Source organism: Natator depressus, chromosome 2 (genome assembly GCF_965152275.1).
Source record: "Natator depressus isolate rNatDep1 chromosome 2, rNatDep2.hap1, whole genome shotgun sequence".
NCBI classification, from domain to species: domain Eukaryota; kingdom Metazoa; phylum Chordata; order Testudines; family Cheloniidae; genus Natator; species Natator depressus.
In genome coordinates, this window is record NC_134235.1 from 73,238,640 (window position 1) to 73,257,914 (window position 19,275).

The window sequence follows — 19,275 nt, forward strand, 5'->3', positions numbered from 1 at the left end:
CTTTGTGGGCTGATCTCAGTTGTACCAAAATGGCCTCTGTTTGGCCGCAAGATCAGGGGCACCTTTGGCTCCTCTCAGGTCCAGTTCTGAGCACAGCTGGGCCAGGCTCAAGGATCAAGCCTTAAATTTTAGAGCACTCTTTCTTCCCCTTGAGGTTTCCCATAGAACATGTTAATTTAGCCCTATAGCTTTGTTTATAATTGGTTTTCATATAATTTATGCAGATAATCACATACAGTAAGTGCCCCACTTTGGTAAATTATATGTTGGGTCACGTTCCGCTACCTGTATGATTCATTTACTCTACACTTGTTAGTGTAAATCCTTACATCATCCATGGGACAGTGAGTAGATCCCTAACTAGATATTTGTCAGAATGTGTTACTGAGCATGAAATGGGGACCTTCCTGGTAAATGATCAGCAATGCAAAAGCTAAAAGAGGATAAAGAAAAAAATCAGAGGCAATTTAGCACTGGCATAATTGAAACAATGCCAATCCATGAAACAAAACCATGGACCATTTTTTGTCATCCTGAGGTTCAAGTTCTGCTCTCGCACCACTGTAAATTCAAAATATCTGCATATTGAAGTCAGTGGGCTTACTCTGGATTTACACCAATGTAAACAATAGCAGAATTTGGTGTGTAAATTAGACTAGTCTTCTTGAAGCAGGTCCTAAGCACACAATTACTAATTTATCTCCTATGTAAATGCCAGAGTATACATCAACACAGAAGAATTCTGTGTTCACATAAATATACCATTCATTCATTTAAAAAAAACCAAACAAACCCTATGAGCAAAGAATTCTGTAAACTTTTTAAAAGTCTCAGATGGAATGTTTATTTAACACAAGCTACAATTGAATCCCCTTCTAGAAAAAAACAATTACATTCTAACTTCATTTTTTTCTCTTCACCAGCTGTGATGACTACATAATCCCCCTTGAATACCTCTTCCCCACTTTGCCTTTGCTCACTTAAGGAAAAAGATGTAATTAATTAAAAAAAAATCAAAAGGCCAGGAAATTAATTGTTAAAGTTATACTTAAAACACCATATCCCTTCCAACCTGTACCCTCTCCGTATAAGGTAGGGGTCTATGACAAGTATCATAGATAACTAACATGTTAAAAGGGTTTAAGATAGGCCTAGATGTCTAGACAGCAGATTTGAGAAGAGGCTTACAATGTCTAAGAAGCAGGACCAATGTGGATAGAAAACAGTTAATAATTTTGCAGCACCTGGAGTGAGGAAAGTGTAACAGAAAGATGAGATGGGAGGGGGATAGGTTTGTGGTGTGTATATAAGTATAAGATATGAGCTGCTAATGTTGCTGCCATTTCACGAGGAAGCAATTTGATGGAAAATCTCTGATCATGTAGGTGAATGTGAGTGGTCAGCTGAGCCAGGGTTTAACAGTTCACCCAGGTGGTTCAACAACTGGGCTTTCCAGTTTGAGTTTGTGCAGCCAAAGTTTATGTAGCTTATCCCCTCTTTCTTCTTCTCTCTCACCCTCTAAAGCAAAAGATTTGAACAGTGACAGATACGTTATAGTTTGAAAAATCAGATCACACAAACACCTTGTCTATTGCCCTCTAACCATTATAACTATTGCTCCCAGGGGAAGTGCCGCTCTTTGACTGGGTGCAGCATGTGTTCCCATATTCTCACTTGTTAGGCCAGCTTCCCTAGCCAGCACAGAGACAGAGCAGGACCATGGGCCAGCACTTTCCCTCCAACAGCGGCACTTGCCTGGAGCAGACCTTGTTGTTGGGGAAGCATAAAGACTGCAATTGTGCCCAGACCTAGCACAGGCCTCAAAGTGTGAGAAGGGTTCCTTGTGCCCTCTCTTCCCTTCACACAGCCACACACAGGCTGAGCACAGTCAAGCCCTATGTATTTTTAATCAGCATATTTGTTCTGGCTGTCTACATACTGCAGTTTTGGAATCTCCTGGCATTTTGTCAACGAATTACTATTCCCCATCTCTAGCCCTTTCAGGATGTTGGTTCCATTACTTGAAGGAGGGAACGGGGATTGCATAGCATAAGCTCCCTGCTCAGGACTCAATGCTGTTTGGTCTTGATCTAAAAACTGTATACAATGCACCCTGATTCCCCGTAAAACCGTGTAATAATAAAAATAATAATGAAATAATTCTGTCTTCATTTGTTAGCCTGATGTCAGGGAGGAAGAGGGCATCCCTTGACTTCCACCACTGACTCTAAAAAAAAAAAAGGAGTATATTTGCGGATGCAGACTAACATGGCTGCTACTCTGGAACCACTGATTCTGTTATTTACACTTCTGTCATGAAGGAATCTGGTTCAACTACCTGATTTGATGGCCCTGGGGTTGGGGCTATATACCACCTTCTATTTTTTCCCTCTGGTTCCTTTCTGATTTTTTTTAAAAGAAAAGAAATGAAACTATATGCTTTTCTGACACACCATTTCTTCCATACTATACACATGTGTACTCTGTTATTAATGCCTTAAGGGTTATTAAGTGCACTTGCAAAATCTTACTTCTGTTCCTCACATTTGCCGCATGTGCCCTAAGACCTACCTTTTAGTTTAGTGCTTGTTAGTTTTACAAATAATCATGTGGCTAAAAAAGGCTACATAATAAATAACACATAATGCACTAAAATAATCTAAACATTGAAGGCAGAACACAGAGGCAATTATCTCCACATATTAAAATTACAATGGAACAGAACAGGCTTAAAGGCCTCAATAAGTGCCAGGAGGAAATGCTGACCAATCAAGAGCCAGTGGGTCTGTTAAGAAGGTTTGCCTGCTTCTTCTCCTGGCACTGCAGGCTGAGATTGGGATGCAGGAAGAGTTCCTCTATAATAGCCCAGAATCTCAGAGCCAGGCCAGGGCCTTGCCCTCAAGCACTGCAGACAGGCGTTTGTCTTGGAGTTTTGTTTTGTTTGGTAGTTTAAAGGTGGAGATTGCCAAAGTCTGAGTTTGTCATATTTATTGAACTATGTATAGCCTGATACTTAGCTTATGGCCACAACTGGTGGACTGGGACAAGGGGCACCTGCAACACCATGCTTGGCCCTGCAGAGGTGTGCCGTGGGACAGCCCCACCTGCCACAGTACTATAGTTATGCTTGTACTTATGGAATTTTCTAATGATCTGTGTAAGTCTTCCCCTACCCTTCCATCCTTGTGTGAGAGAAGCTGATGTTGAGCACGCTAGGAAGTTACAAGTCCTTCTCTCTTACAGCCCTTAACTATAGTCTTTACTCTAAAGAGCAATGCTACTGACACCCATGGGAATACTCACATGAGCAAGGGTTGCAGAATTGGGCCATTACTGTCATCTTTTGGTAGAACTGGAAGGACACAAAGAATGTTTTCTTATGAAATAAGATCATTGACTAAATCTTGCTGTCCTCACTGACATGAAAAGCACTAATTAACTCAACAGGACTCCTTCTGTGAGAAAGGCAAGCACGATTTGGCCCCACAATTTTTATTTTTCTGGTGGTGGAAGCAAAATGCATCACTTTCCCATTTGCTACCCCTAGGAGAGCAATTTGCTGCACACACACAAGCAGTGCTGTATCAAACTATTGGGAAGCACAGTTTATCATTTAAAAATAAATGCATAAAGATACGTGGGCCAGATCCTGAGCTGGTGGAAATTGGCATAGCTCCAATGACTTGACGCTCATTGAGCCAAACCTGATTACACCAGCTGAATATTTAACCCATAAAATGTAAGTAATCTGAGCCAATTCACTAGGTAAAAGAAAGGGGAAGTTGGCCAAGGTTAACATTATAAAAGGATGGGTATCCCTGAATACATATAGTGGGAGGTTGGAGACAGAAGGATCTGCCATGTGAACAAATTCAGTTGTGGGAGTTGATGTTCCCTTGTAGTCAGGGGAGCACTCCCATCAAATCGGGGGCTTAACTCAGTTGTTCCCCACAGAGGGATTTCAATCCTATTTAAGTGGAATCAGAATTTGACAGAAATGCTTGATTAGAATACATGGAGCATTCCTATCAAATCTAGGCTACTAATGAATCCGTGGGTAAGCTCCATTAATTTCAATACAGCCAAACTCCAAATGTGTTCAAATGTTATGAAAGAGCTGCATATGTGCACTTCCTAATTTCTAAATGTTAATTTCTAGCTGATTTAAAATTATTCTTTTTTAGATGCTGTAAAAACTCAGTCCAACTTATGTTTTCACGCTTTAAAAAAATCAGCTGGTTTTGTTTTGTAGAAGTGGGCAAAATTGATCTGAAATGCAAAGAAATTTTTTTTGCAGAATTTCTAATTTAAAAAGTAGTTTAGTTTAATGTTTTCAGACAAACTTCTTTTGGGGCTAAGACAATATGTGCCAAGTTTCAGCTCAGAAAGAAATTTTCTCATGTTATAACACCCCTGAAACAAAGGTTTATAACGGAAACAATCAAACAGCCTTAATATTAGTAGCATAGACATAATGGTATAATTCATATTCTTAGTAATTTTTAATGAATAGTTTGCTGCTTATTTCATCCCTTCGAACCAAATTGATGGGTGAGTTTAAGGGCCCATCAGCATATAAATCACACCAATTTGAACTCACACCAATTTAGTGACATTTTCACTTCTGAATCTGCTCCACTGAAGTATTTAAAGGAGTGTAATTTACAGCACTGAGTAGCCAGGAGACAGATTGCCAAAAGAAGGGGATAAGATGGTTAAAATAGGCCAGCTCACCTTCTTCCTGCTCCCTTATGCTTAGTTAGACCTATTTTCACATATTTAACTGCACTTACACCCATTTACTGAAATGTAACTTACACCACTTTACACATACCTCCTCTGAACTTAGACCTCCATCTTTTCACCTTGGTCCACTATGTCGACTTGCATCAGCATTGCCACCCTTCAGAGCTAAGTGGGATCCTGCTGCAGGCTTCCCAGCAGCAGAGTACAAGTGGGTGTCAATCTACTCCTCTTTTAATTTCTGCTGCTGAATCTGACTCTCTCTTCAGGAGCAATCTGTTTTGCAAAGCAGTCAATTGGCAAATTGAGGCCCAGAAATTTATTGTGGCACTAGTTGTGTTTGCTGATCTGCAGGAGACCAGATGCACACACCCTCAGATGTCAGACTTTATGGTTGTGTATGAACATAAAATATGAAAATTTGATAATTTTGGACTGGATGGCCAAAATGTATTACTTCAAGGTGCACCAAAGGAACCATTGAGGTTGATTGACCGCTAAATTCTAGAGCGATTAGCAGAAAGGTTTTATTTAAATCAGAGTATTAATCATTGACGCTGTGAAAATTTTCACAAAAGATGTAATGAAGACAAGAATAGACCAGTGAGGAAGGAGACTGTCAACATTCCTAATCTATTGGGTCCGGTACCTATTTACTGACATATTGTTCAAATTAAAATAAATAAAACTTAGAAACTAAGGAAGTTTTTGTGGTACACCCTGTAACAAAAATAGCTGGGAGCTTTTCAGTGGGTTTAAAATAAACCCCTCACTTGGGTGCCTGTTATATATGAATATTTTTGCTGAAAAGAAATTGCAAAAAATATAAATAAGAAAACAAAGCGCCTTTTAAAATGAGTGCATTTTTCAGAATCGACTATTATTAGCCATTAAATGATAAGGAGCCAGATTAGGTAGATGTTTCTGGAAATGCTGCAGAGTATGTCGTACATGCTTTCATTGTGCTTCCTGGCATTATGGAATAATATGCCTTATACGGAAATATAATGATCAGTTCTGTTAAATCATGTTCAGTCAGCTTATATAATAACACCTATATTTTGTTATTCATTTCAGATTTCAGAGACCTATGCCTTCCTGCCTAGAGAAGCGGTGACACGATTTCTAATGAGCTGTTCAGAGTGCCAGAAAAGAATGCATTTAAGCCCAGATGGAGCGGATCATAAAGGTAGTTTTAGTGTCAAACGGTGGGATGTAAAGTAATTTTATTCCTAATACCCATTTATATTTTCCTAGTTTAAGTGAAGGTTCATAAAAATTTGGTAGACTGGAACAGTTCAACAAGTCAGATCTTCTCATTTAGTTAAGTTATAAAGTAGTGAATCTTCTGCGTTCACCTAAGGGATGGAATTAAATGCTATGCTCATCCTCAACAGAAAGATGATTTTACCTGGAGGAAATCATTTATTTTTCTATGGAAATGTTTATACATCCATTTAAAAGTAGGGGATAGATGGGGTGCATGCACTGTAGTCATTTAGGATAGAAGAGCTCATAATTTTTCCTAGGCTTGTGCTTGATTCATATATTTTTTTCATAGAAACTTCTATCTGTAAAGCCAAAGAGCAATTGAAAATGCCAAAGTTGGAGCCAAATGACAGAAACTGTCTGACATTTGACTGCAGATTAGGCAGAGGTGTCCTCCAATATATCATGCATAATAAATATATTTATGTTACAGATAATGGAAAACCTCCAACTTTGGTGACCAGTATGATTGATTACAATATGCCGATTACTATGGCCTACATGAAGCACATGAAACTGCAGCTACTAAATTCACAACAAGATGAGGTAAAAATTCAAATATTCTAGGTTTGTTCACAGTTGCTGTTATCGGTCAGATACTGACTGTCTCCTGGCTTTGGTGAAGCACTCTGTGCTGTACTAGAGACATTAGATCAATTGTTAGACATTGCCTTTTATGTGACTGGGCCAGTGCGGGTTGCGAAGGGTCTGGAAGCAGTATGTCCAGTCCTGGATTAGTCCTGTGCTCAGCAGTGACCTCCACCTCCACTTTCAGAGGGGACATTATTAGCAGGTCCTGAAGTGAATGCCATCCAGTTCTCAAGGTCAGTAGCCAAGATGTAACACAGCGTGGGAGTGAAAATGGAAGCAACAACAGGATTGGTTTGGATCATTAGGACTAAGGACCTAACTGGGAAGCATATAGGGAATTAATCCATCCTTCCTAGAACCTCCGTCCTTAATTCAGCAAACACTTAAGTTTGTGCTTAAGTTAAGCATGTGCCTAAGTACTGTGCTGAATTGGAGTTTCTATCAGAAAGAATAAAAAGGGAACCAGGCTAAGAACTGGGCTTAGTCAAAGGGAATTGGGACTAAACCGCTTTTTTGATTATTTATGCTCTTTTCCTTGATTCATGCAGTGCTTTTTCAGATATTGGAAAGTGCTTCATGAATTGGATGGGAGCTGGCAAATTATTTGTAATAAACTCGCTTTGATAGAAATGTGTTCATTTACCACGTGAGCTGCCAAATAGTTAGGAGCCCAGTTCTGTGCCAGCCAAAAAACAATCTTGCATGCTGTGTCCTTCTGCCTGCCTGCAAGAAATAATCTGAATTTGATTTTTTTTTAAAAAGAAAAACCTTTAAAAACAACCATAATAGCTAGATTATGGCAAAGATCCTGACTGATTCTTGAATTCTGTAAAACCAGCGAGATGCTTTCATAATAAGTAGATATGGACTATTGTTGGGAATTCATGAACTGTTCAAATCCCCACAAAAACTGGATTGTCAGTACTACTCTAAAAATAGCAGAGAACTCTTTTCTTTATTGGGGATTTTCTGCAGTTCCCTATGAGAACTCCTCACAACTGCTGCCTGATCTCCTCTTCCCCACAGCCAGGCTCCCCTGAGTTGGCTATCTCTGGCTGGGAAACCGATTCCAGGATCACCAACAGCAGTAGATTGGAGACTTTATCCTTGCAGTGCTGCTTAAAGCGACGTTCTTCTTTCACTTTTCCCCTTCCTCCCATTGAGAATCACTCTCATCATACAGGGCACAGCACTAATGCTGGAGCAGGGCCATTTACTACAGTATATTCCTCCTCTGCTACAGCTTGAGCATTTCAGTATTGTCCTTTCTGGCCTAATGACAGGAATCAGGCCCCTTTCAGTGTACCAGTTTTCCATCCAGGTCAGCCAGCAGGAGTGATATAATGGTAGTAGGAAGCACTCACTTCCTCCCGCACTCCCACTGTAGCTGACAGCATGGCCTCTTCGATCATGCAAACCCAGTCTTGCTGTGCATGAAATCTTTGCCACGTTGTAGCGATGAATAGTGTTGCAATTTTTAATGTATTTTGTTTGCCACAATGAGCGTTTGTTAATGAGCAGCAGCGTCGCAAGTGAAGTTCTCACGGTCATTTTTAAACTTGTCTCGCAACTGATACATACTTTCTGTGCCTAGATATTATATTCTGGCACCAAGAACAAAAGGGCAGTGAAAATGTAACTGTATGAAGTAGGAGCATTTCTGATACAGGTCTTCAAACTATTGCATGCAATATGGTGAACTTTAAAATCCATCCTTTGATTTATACTAAGATTCTGTTTCCAAGGTTTCACTCATCATCTTTATATCATTGTGGGAGGTGAGGATCTGAGGTGAGAACCAGAGGTGAAAGCAAGCCGGTACGCCCCGGTACAGCGTACCGGTAAGAGCTGGTGCGCCGTACCAGGACCGGCTTTCCGAGAGGGCAATTTAAAGCCCTGGGGTAGCAGTGGCAGAGCTGCGGTGGGGATTTAAAGGGCCCTGGAGCTCCGGCCGCTGCTACCCACCCCCGGGCCCTTTAAATCCCAGCCTGAGCCCTGCTGCCCGAGCCCCGGGGTAGCGGCGGCGGGGCTCTGGCGGGGATTTAAAGGGCCCTGGAGCTCCAGCTGCCGCTACTGCCCGGGGCCCTTTAAATCCCCGCCAGAGCCCCGCCGCCACTACCCCAGGGCTCGGGCAGCAGGGCTCAGGCCGGGATTTAAAGGGCCCGGAGAGGGAGTAGCGGCGGCTGGAGCTCCAGGGCCCTTTAAATCCCCGCCAGAGCCCCGCCGCCACTACCCCAGGGATCAGGCAGCAGGGCTCAGGTGGGGATTTAAAGGGCCCCAGGGCAGTATCATAAAATGTAGGGTGGTGTGCAGAACCACCCTGGCCCAACAGGAGCTCCCAGCAGCACTGGAGAACTTACCTCTGTGCTGCAGCTGGCAACAGCCCCCCGCTCCCTCTCCATGCACCCCCCTCACACAAAGGATAGGGTAAAGGAGGATTGCACATCATTTACAGAGCCAGTGGAGCCCCAAGGGTATTCTGGAATGGGCCAGGAGCAGGAGAGGAGGTGTGGCCAGCATTCCCCTATGCCTTGTTATTCTCCAGCTGTTCAGGTTGAGAGGGGGCATGGGCAACCAGGATTGCCCTAGCCTGCTCTAGGAGCCAAACCAGCCCTCAGCAGCCCCAAAATTAGCAAGGTGTGAGCTACCTCTCCTTGGTCCCTGCAGTGGCCCTAGAATCTATCCCATTGTGCCTGAGGGCTGGGGGAATGTGGATGCTGATACAACCTTTGAAAGAGAGCAGTATGCATTTCCCCTGTACAAGATGGTGTGTTACCTGCACAAAATTCTCTATTACATAAAGCACCCACCTTTACCCAGTTCCTAGGGCTCAAAGTGTAACCCACTTGATTTAGGCACCCCCATCCTTTCCCAGTTCCTAGGGCTCTGGGTGAAAGGAACCTACCCTTACCTAATTCCCAGGGCTCAGAGCCACCCATACCCAATTCCTGGGGCTCAGGGTGTAATCTTTTGTGGGTTTACGGGGTCTTTTACCAGTGAAAGAGCCTTACACAGTAATATACTTAACCTCTATTTATTAACAGTTAGCAAAACAGAATGCACACAAAAAGAATCACCTCTGTAAAATCAGGATGGTAAATACCTTACAGGGTAATCAGATTCAAAACATAGAGAATCCCTCTAGGCAAAACCTTAAGTTACAAAAAGACACAAAAACAGGAATATACATTGCATTCAGCACAGCTTATTTACCAGCCATTTAAGCAAAAGGAAATCTAACGCATTTCTAGCTAGATTACTTACTAACAAGTTCTAATACTCCATTCCTGTTCTTTTCCCAACAAAATCATCACACAGACAGAAAGACCCTTTGTTCCCCCCACCTCCTCCAGTTTGAAAGTATCTTGTCTCCTCATTGGTCATTTTGGTCACGTGCCAGCAAGGTTATCTTAGCTTCTTAACCCTTTACAGGTGAAAGGGTTTTGCCTCTGGTTTTCTTTAACCATCTTAAGCTCTGTTTCTTTATCTGGTGATGGTGGGTACTATTAGGACAGAGCGCCTTCTTAACAGCCTGATATTACCTTGTTTTAATGTAATTGAGATGGAATGTGGGGACGTGACTTTCTGCTTCTTGGCTCATGGCTGCTGGTCTTCTAATATGACTGCAGGAAAAGGTCTCAGACCTTACAATATGGCTACAGGAAAAGGCCCCATCCTTACAGGTGCAGAGGGAGACAGGGTCTTGCCCTTGCATCTCTCCTTCCTATCAGGAGGCTGCTGTTGCTGTGGGTGCTAGTCTCCAGCAGCTCGTCCATTCCAGCTAGTCTGTCTGATGGCTTTGTTGGGGTACCCACCACCTTAGTATCTGAGCAACTCACACATTAAAGAGATTGCCTCGCCCTGGTGCTCTTTGTGGAGGTTCTGGCTCTTCCCCCTGTTTAAATTGTAGAAAGCTTTGCTTGGGGTGGGGTGTTTTGTTTACTGTAATACAAAGACTGGGTTTGTCATTAACACCTGTGGCAAGGTACAAGGGGGAGTCTTCCAGCACTCTCTCCCGACTCGGACACCTGCCCAGGGTTAGGAACAGTCTAGCCCTTTACCTGTCCAATTTAACAGTTAGTGACACTGGCTCTAAGGAAACATTCTCCCCCGCTACTAAAGAAATATCAATATTGTCCACAAAGTCATTCAGACAAAAGAGAGAGGAGTTCATTCGGGGACCAGGTGAAAAGAAAATAATAATGATATTAATCTCTATCCAGACCAGTTCATTAACATATTAACATCTAATTCTAGCATTAGCTGAACTTTTCTAAATCATTCATGGTTACTAACAAACAAAAAATTAAAATGTAGTCCATTGCTTGCTAGTTAAAGTTCAGTCTTTAGGAAAGAGCAATGAATATGCCTCATATTCTTCATAAAGCATTTAAAACTCTTCTTCAGTGGATACTGCTTCAGCCGCCTTATTGTGTTTTCTCTAAAACTCTCTTGTTGTTAACAGACAAGCCTTTGGAAATGTTGTTATACTCTTAAAATTGACTGCAGAAATGTCATGGGGGCTTTCCATGTTCATTTCTCATTGACTTCCAGCTCAAACTCCAAACCCTGCAAACACTTATGAACATGCTTATCTTTAAGCACGTGTGTCGAGCCATTGACTTCAGTGGGACTACTAACCTGAGCTCACACATCATCATCAATAATAAAGATTCTGTAATTAGAATTAGTAGTTCTTCTTCGAGTGATTGTTCATGTCCATTCCAACCAGGTGTGTGCGCGCTGCGTGCATGCCAGCTGGAAGATTTTTCCTTTAGCAGCGTCTGTAGGGTTGGCCTGGGCACCCCCTGGAGTGGTGCCTTCATGGCGTTCATTATAGGGTCCTGCTGACCCTACACCCTCTCAATTCCTTCTTACTGCTAGTAACGGCTAGCTGGAACTTTGCTCGCTCTGTATAGCAATCGCTTTAGCAGTGTCTGATAGCATATCGTGTATATAGTTTTCTCAGTTAGTTAACAGTTGTTCCTTATAGTTATAGTTAATTGTTTTGGGGGGCTCTCCCCCCTGACAACGTTTTCCCTCCTGGGGTATGCTCGGGTCTCCAGGGTTTAAGCTCTGCGAGGCCTGTGGCAAGTTTATGCCCAAGAGTGAATCATAGAATCATAGAATATCAGGGTTGGAAGGGACCCCAGAAGGTCATCTAGTCCAACCCCCTGCTCGAAGCAGGACCAATTCCCAGTTAAATCATCCCAGCCAGGGCTTTGTCAAGCCTGACCTTAAAAACCTCTAAGGAAGGAGATTCTACCACCTCCCTAGGTAACGCATTCCAGTGTTTCACCACCCTCTTAGTGAAAAAGTTTTTCCTAATATCCAATCTAAACCTCCCCCATTGCAACTTGAGACCATTACTCCTCGTTCTGTCATCTGCTACCATTGAGAACAGTCTAGAGCCATCCTCTTTGGAACCCCCTTTCAGGTAGTTGAAAGCAGCTATCAAATCCCCCCTCATTCTTCTCTTCTGCAGACTAAACAATCCCAGCTCCCTCAGCCTCTCCTCATAAGTCATGTGCTCTAGACCCCTAATCATTTTTGTTGCCCTTCGCTGGACTCTCTCCAATTTATCCACATCCTTCTTGTAGTGTGGGGCCCAAAACTGGACACAGTACTCCAGATGAGGCCTCACCAGTGTCGAATAGAGGGGAACGATCACATCCCTCGATCTGCTGGCTATGCCCCTACTTATACATCCCAAAATGCCATTGGCCTTCTTGGCAACAAGGGCACACTGTTGACTCATATCCAGCTTCTCGTCCACTGTCACCCCTAGGTCCTTTTCCGCAGAACTGCTGCCTAGCCATTCGGTCCCTAGTCTATAGCGGTGCATTGGATTCTTCCATCCTAAGTGCAGGACCCTGCACTTATCCTTATTGAACCTCATCAGATTTCTTTTGGCCCAATCCTCCAATTTGTCTAGGTCCTTCTGTATCCTATCCCTCCCCTCCAGCGTATCTACCACTCCTCCCAGTTTAGTATCATCTGCAAATTTGCTGAGAGTGCAATCCACACCATCCTCCAGATCATTTATGAAGATATTGAACAAAACCGGCCCCAGGACCGACCCCTGGGGCACTCCACTTGACACCGGCTGCCAACTAGACATGGAGCCATTTATCACTACCCGTTGAGCCCGACAATCTAGCCAGCTTTCTACCCACCTTATAGTGCATTCATCCAGCCCATACTTCTTTAACTTGCTGACAAGAATACTATGGGAGACCGTGTCAAAAGCTTTGCTAAAGTCAAGAAACAATACATCCACTGCTTTCCCTTCATCCACAGAACCAGTAATCTCATCATAATGAGTGATCCTCATTCTTCCTGCTTGCGGTGCCCTGGTGAGAGCCACCAGAAGGAGAAGTGCTGCATCTGCAAGGGTTTCCGCCCCAGAACCCTTAAAGACTGGGAACAGAGACTAAAAATTCTGTTGATGGAGGCAGCATTGAGGCCACACTCCGACCCGGGACCCACTGAACCAGCACTGAGCACATCCTCATTGGTGTGCAGCGTGCCGGCACCAATGGCGTGCGAAACAGCCCCAACTAAGGACCCTAAGGCCCCCCAGCACCGTCATGGCTCGGGCCATAAGAAGTCGGCGTCAGCACAGCACCGCTCTCCATCCCTGGTGCCGGTAAAGAAGAAGAGGCCGGTGAGGGGTCGATCACCCCTCTCGAAGCCTAAGGGGTCTGTGGTGTCCACGAGCGTGTTGGGACAGACATACCGAAGGCCAAAGGGGGCCTCAGGCCTATCTTAGACCTGCAGCAGCTCAACAAGCTTGTAAGGAAACTCAAGTTCCACGTGGTCTCACTAACCTCCATTATCCCCTCGGTGGATCCAGGGGACTGGTACGCTGCCCTCGACATGAAGGACACGTATTTTCACATCGCAATAGTCCCACATCACAGACGCTACCTCAGATTTGTGGTGAGCAGTGGCCACTATCAGTTTGCCGTCCTCCCATTCGGACTGTCGACAGCTCCCTGAGTATTCACAAAATGCATGGCAGTCATCGCGGCATTCCTGTGCAAGCACCAGATTCAGGTTTTTTCCTTACCTTGATGACTGGCTGATCAAGGGATGCTCAAGAGCCCATGTGGAGGGTCAGGTTGAATTCATAAGAAGGACCTTCCTTCAATTAGATCTCCTAAACGAGGCCAAATCTGCTCTGTCCCCACTGCAGAGGATAGAGTTTATAGGCGTGGTCCTAAACTCAACTCAAGCCAGGGCGTACCTCCTGGAAACCAGGTTTTGCTCACTAGGGGACATCATACAGGGCCTCAGACAGTTCCCCATGACCACAGCAAGGAACTGCGTAAAGCTGCTGGGACACATGGCTGCGTGCACTTATGTGGTACAGCACGCCAGACTCAGACTGCGTCCACTCCAGTCTTGGCTGGTGTCGGTGTATCGGCCAGCCTGAGACACTCTGGAAAGCATCATAACCCTGCCCCGCCCGGTGTTGGACTCCCTCCTAGGGTGGCTCGACCCGTGGGTGGTTTGTGCAGGAGTGCCCTTTGCCAGCCCTCAGCCCTCTCTCTCATTGGTGACAGACGCCTCGGATCTGGGCTGGGGAGCTCATCTAGGGGACCTGAGGACTCAAGGCCTCTGGTCTCAGGCGGACCTTGCTCTGCACATCAATGTCAGAGAGCTGAGAGTGGTGCGCCTGGCATGCCACGCTTTCAAAACCCACATACCAAGCAGGTGCATATCTGTCCTCATGGACAACACCTCGGCAATGTTCTATATCAACAAACAGGGGGGTGCACACTCCTCTCCCCTGTTCCGGGAAGCTCTTACACTGTGAGACTTCTGCATAGAGCACTCGATCCACCTGCAAGCATCATACCTCCCAGGTGTGCAGAACGAGATGGCGGACAGTCTCAGCCAGTCCTTCCATGGTCACAAGTAGTCCCTCCGGCCAGATGTGGTGAGCTCAATCTTCCGTCTCTGGGGCTCTCCCCAGATAGACCTGTTTTCCACTTGCAGCAACAGGAAATGTCAGCTATTTTGCTCCCTCATGAGTCACAGCCCGGGGTCCATCATGGATGCCTTCCTTCTCCCGTGGTGGGGCCGCCAGCTCTATGCTTTTCCACCAATTCCACTGGTCCACAAAGTACTCCTCAAGATCCGCAGGGACGGGGCCCAAGTCATACTGATAGCGCCAGTGTGGCTGCGCCAGCACTGGTTCACGTCACTCCTGAAAATGTCCGTACCGGCACCACTCACTTTACTGCTGATCCTGGATCTGATCACGCAGGACCATTGCCGACTCCGACACCCGAACGTACAGTTGCTCCACCTCACAGCCTGGATGCTCCATGGCTAAACACCATGGAGCTGTCCTGCTTGGACCAAATCAGACAAGTCCTCCTCAGTAGTAGGAATCCCTCCACCAGGGCAACGTACCTTGCCAAGTGGAAGAGGTTCTCCATCTGGGCAGAGCAACGCAGTCAGCCGCCATTGCTCACCCCCATACCATTCATACTGGACTACCTCCTTCACCTAAAACAACAAGACCTGTCCCTGTCATCAATAAGGGTCCACTTAGCCGCCATCTCTGCCTTCCATCTGGGCACTGATGGCTTCTTGGTCTTCGCACACCCTTTAGTCAGTTGTTTCCTCAAGGGCCTGGACAGGCTCTTCCCCAAGATGCGTCAGCCTGTCCCGGCCTGGGACCTTAATCTAGTCCTCTCCAGATTTACGGGCCCTCCATTTGAACCACTGGCGACGTGCTCCCTGCTCTCTCTCTCTCATACAAGGTCGCATTCCTCGTGGCAATTACCTTGGCTAGCCGGGTATTGGAGCTCAGAGCCCTCACGTCCAAGCTCCCTTACACAGTTTTTCATAAGGACAAGGTCCAACTCAGACCTCACCCGGCCTTTCTCCCTAAAGTTGTCTCCCAGTTTCACATGGGCCAGGACATCTTCCTCCCAGTGTTTTACCCCAAGCCACACTCCTCCAATAGGGAGCGCAGGCTGCACTCACTGGATGTACGTAGGGCCCTAGCCTTCTACATAGAGAGGACTAAGTTGTTCCGGAAGTCCGTCCAACTCTTCGTGGCCATGGGGGACAGAATGAAAGGTCTCTCTGTCTCTTCTCAATGCATCTCGTTGTGGATCACATCCTGCATTCGGGAGCGTTACGTCCTGGCGAGGGTGCCCGCCCCGCTGATTACCACCCACTCCCTACCAGGGAGCAGGCCTCCTCGGCGGTGTTCCTGGCGCAGGTCCCCACCCAGAAAATCTGCAAGGCGGTTACGTGGTCCTTGATACATACATTCACGACGCACTATGCAATTACACAACAGGCCAGAGATGATGCGGCCTTTGGACGCGCTGTGCTCCAAACAGTGCATGACTCCAACCCCACCTTCTGAGCTTTGGCTTGTGAGTCACTTTGTTGGAATGGACATGAACAATCACTCGAAGAAGAAAAAATGGTTACTCACTTTCTCGTAACTGTTGTTCTTCGAGATGTGTTGTTCATGTCCATTCCAATACCCACCCTCCTACCCCTCTGTTGGAATAGCTGGCAAGAAGGAACTGAGGAGGTGGAGGGTTGGCAGGGCCCTATATTGGGTGCCATGAAGGCTCCACTCCAGGGGGTGCCCAGGTCGACCTACGGATGCTGCTAAGGGAAAAATCTTCCGGCTGGCATGCACGCAGCATGCACACACCTGGTTGGAATGGACATGAACAATACATCTTGAAGAACAACAGTTACGAGAAAGTAACTGTTTTTTAAGAATTATATTGAAGATGTGTGAGCCAGAATAAAACCCGTCTTACTCTCCCACAATTGTATTAGCTGGTTTTGCCTTTTATTTCAATGTGAGCAAGATTGGGCTGGGGGGAGTAAGAAGATGCCAGTTTTGACTTCAATGAGGCCAGAATTTCACTATAAAGTTGCATATTGTCAATGGCACCTCTCAGTCAGGTAAGGTGAACAATTCAAGCACAAAAAATGGAGAACTGTCCTGTTCCACCGAGATTTAATAGCCAAAAGCTGTCTTGAGTTTTCAGACTAACAACACTTTGCTTGTACGAAATATTCTAGTGAACACTTACTAATATTTGTATTATCATAATTAATTAAACCTGAACTGCACTTGTCAAACAAATGATCATAGTACATTTTGTGATGCTTATCCTTGATCTTCTTATGTTTGTTTCCTTACTCATTAATTCACCAAGGGTGCCCTAGTCATTAGTATGAATTAGCAAGAGAGGTGTAGCATGAACATCATATTTGAAAGTTATCTTGACTTTTCCTAATGCAAATGAAACATGAAATTTTAAATTTGCAGGATGAAAGTTCCATAGAAAGTGATGAGTTTGATATGAGTGACTCCACCAGGATGTCGGCTGTGAACTCTGATCTCAGTTCTAATCTTGAAGAAAGAATGCAAAGTCCTCAGAATCTTCAGAGCCAGCAAGATGGTAAGCCTTTTAATAATAAATAAAGAAATAATAAAAATAGTATGGTTATACCTCTTTTGTGCATTACCTTTATTCAGCACCTGCCATGTCCTTTACTTGAGAATCTATTTTAATAGGCAACTTGAGATATAGGTTCGCTTTGTCTCAACAAACAGATGACAGGGTTGTTGGTTTTTTTGGCCCGCTAATTGTTGCTTACAAGTAGGCACTTACACCATGGCATGCTGGGTTTTTTATATTATTAAATATATAGTGTGTCCACGCATGGTATAAGGGGAAGTAAAATCCCTGCAACCCTTCACCTCTGTGTGGCTATCTAGACATTGGGTCCAGGAATGGAGAGACAAGGGGTACTGCATGGCTGCCTACTCTTCCCTCACCTGGAATCTTAGTTCTCAGCACCAATCTACCACCCACCAGCAGCAAGGGGGAAGCAGAGAGGGAACTGTGGCTGCCTGCATTACACATGCTTCCCTGGGCTGATTCTGGGCTGCAATGGACTGAACTGTGTGCTAGGGACACAATCTAGCCCATAGTTAGGGTAGATACTCTCTTTATATCCAGTCACAGGTTATATCTTATTTCTATGGAGCCTGCTTTTGTGCTTTTTCCCCCAAGACCACAACAAAATCCACTATGAAAATATAGTTCATTCTTTGTTATATAAAAAACAAAACAGATGGGAGAACTAAAGAATTAGTGTAAAAGCCAGACAAAGAGTATACACTGCAACAATATATGTCTTTAGCTTTGTAGATATGTATATATGAGATTTCCTTGATGAAATGGTTCAGATTGCAGGACTGTTGCTTAAAGCAGTGATGTCAAACATGGCCTGTGGGCCAGATCTTGCCCACTTGGTGCATTTATTTGGCCCAACAGAAGTAGTCACATGACCCAGAAACTAAGCTTTTGTTAAAAATAAAAAGTAAGTTCTAGCCCTTGTGATTGTGAAGAAAATATTTCACACAAAGAGAGTATAAATCAGTACAGCAACATCTTTCTGGGTCTGCAAACAGCTGCAGACAATGGCTCAGAGTATGAGCTCCCCCATTCCTTAGTTATCTTATTGGAGTGTTGTCTCCAAAGCCCAGTGAAGATACATAAGTGTCAATATTAACTATTTAATCACTGATCATTTTAGTGGATGGAATGGGGGTAGGAAAGGAAATGAAAAACAAAGGGTTGAGAATCGGGAGTTGCTGCAGGGAAGGAAATGCAGAAGGAAGACTGGAGGAGACGGAAGAAGGAGAGAAACAAAGAAAGAAGGATGGTGAAGAAAGAGAAACAAAGGGTAGAAGTAGTGGCGATGTAAAGGTGAACCTTTAGTCATTAAAATTTAGTTACTACATAAAGCCAGAATTCTACCCTGGATCTCTGCACAAACCTGTCATTGACTTCAGTGGAAGTTCTGCTTTGGATTGGGGGCGGGGGTATGGATTATACATTTATACCCTGGACTACTGATTATAATAAAAAATTAACTTAGGACGTGGGGGAGTGGAAAACTATTTTGTGCCACCACAGTCTCCTCTTTGGAAAGACTTTCTGGTATTGGAAACCCTTTGCAAACTTGTAACCATACGTTAATCAAGCCCTGGGTCTAGTGTGTGTGTACATGTATGTAAATAATCTGTTCTATTGATATTCATAGAAATCACCCCCATCATGGATCTGTGTGTCTTGGAATACACAAGTCCTGATTCACCACTGTGTTACTCCAGTTATATGCTGATGTAATTTCAACTGAAATCATGGTGTTACATCAGTATACACTAGAGTGATGCAGTGGTGAAGCAGGCCCTAGCACTAAATGTGAAGCATAGGGTGAAAGACAATTGCCCTGTAAATCCTACCAGTTTAATGTATCAGATCAGTGACACTCGCACTGAGGCTCAGGAGTTGCAAATGGCTCTTTAATGTGTCTCCTGTGGCTCTTTGCAACACATGATATTAAAACAGTGCAATATAATTAACAACCAATCAGGATGCTTTTATTATATATATATATATATATATATATATAGTAAATGAAACAATGAAGTCACACGACTGTGGCTCTTTCAGGTAATGTTGATCGGCTAATTGAGCTCCTGAACCACTGAAGTCTGAGTGTCACTGTATTAGACCATGATTCCATGATTGTAAATATAGTTCCTCCTATTCATTAACACAATATTCGGTTAGGGGCCCAATGCTGTGAGCTGCAGAAAGC

At 44.3% G+C, this 19,275-nt stretch overlaps 1 protein-coding gene across 2 annotated transcripts in view; it reads left to right on the forward strand.

The window, feature by feature from the left end:
• NOL4 (nucleolar protein 4) overlaps positions 1–19,275 on the forward strand; it is a 246,512-nt gene that overhangs the window by 52,056 nt on the left and 175,181 nt on the right. For both annotated transcript variants that reach the window (XM_074944423.1, XM_074944422.1), the window contains exons 3-5: positions 5,821–5,932; positions 6,446–6,558; positions 16,928–17,060. In XM_074944423.1, the coding sequence (XP_074800524.1) occupies positions 5,821–5,932; positions 6,446–6,558; positions 16,928–17,060 (358 nt within the window). The remainder of the gene's footprint in view (positions 1–5,820; positions 5,933–6,445; positions 6,559–16,927; positions 17,061–19,275) is intronic.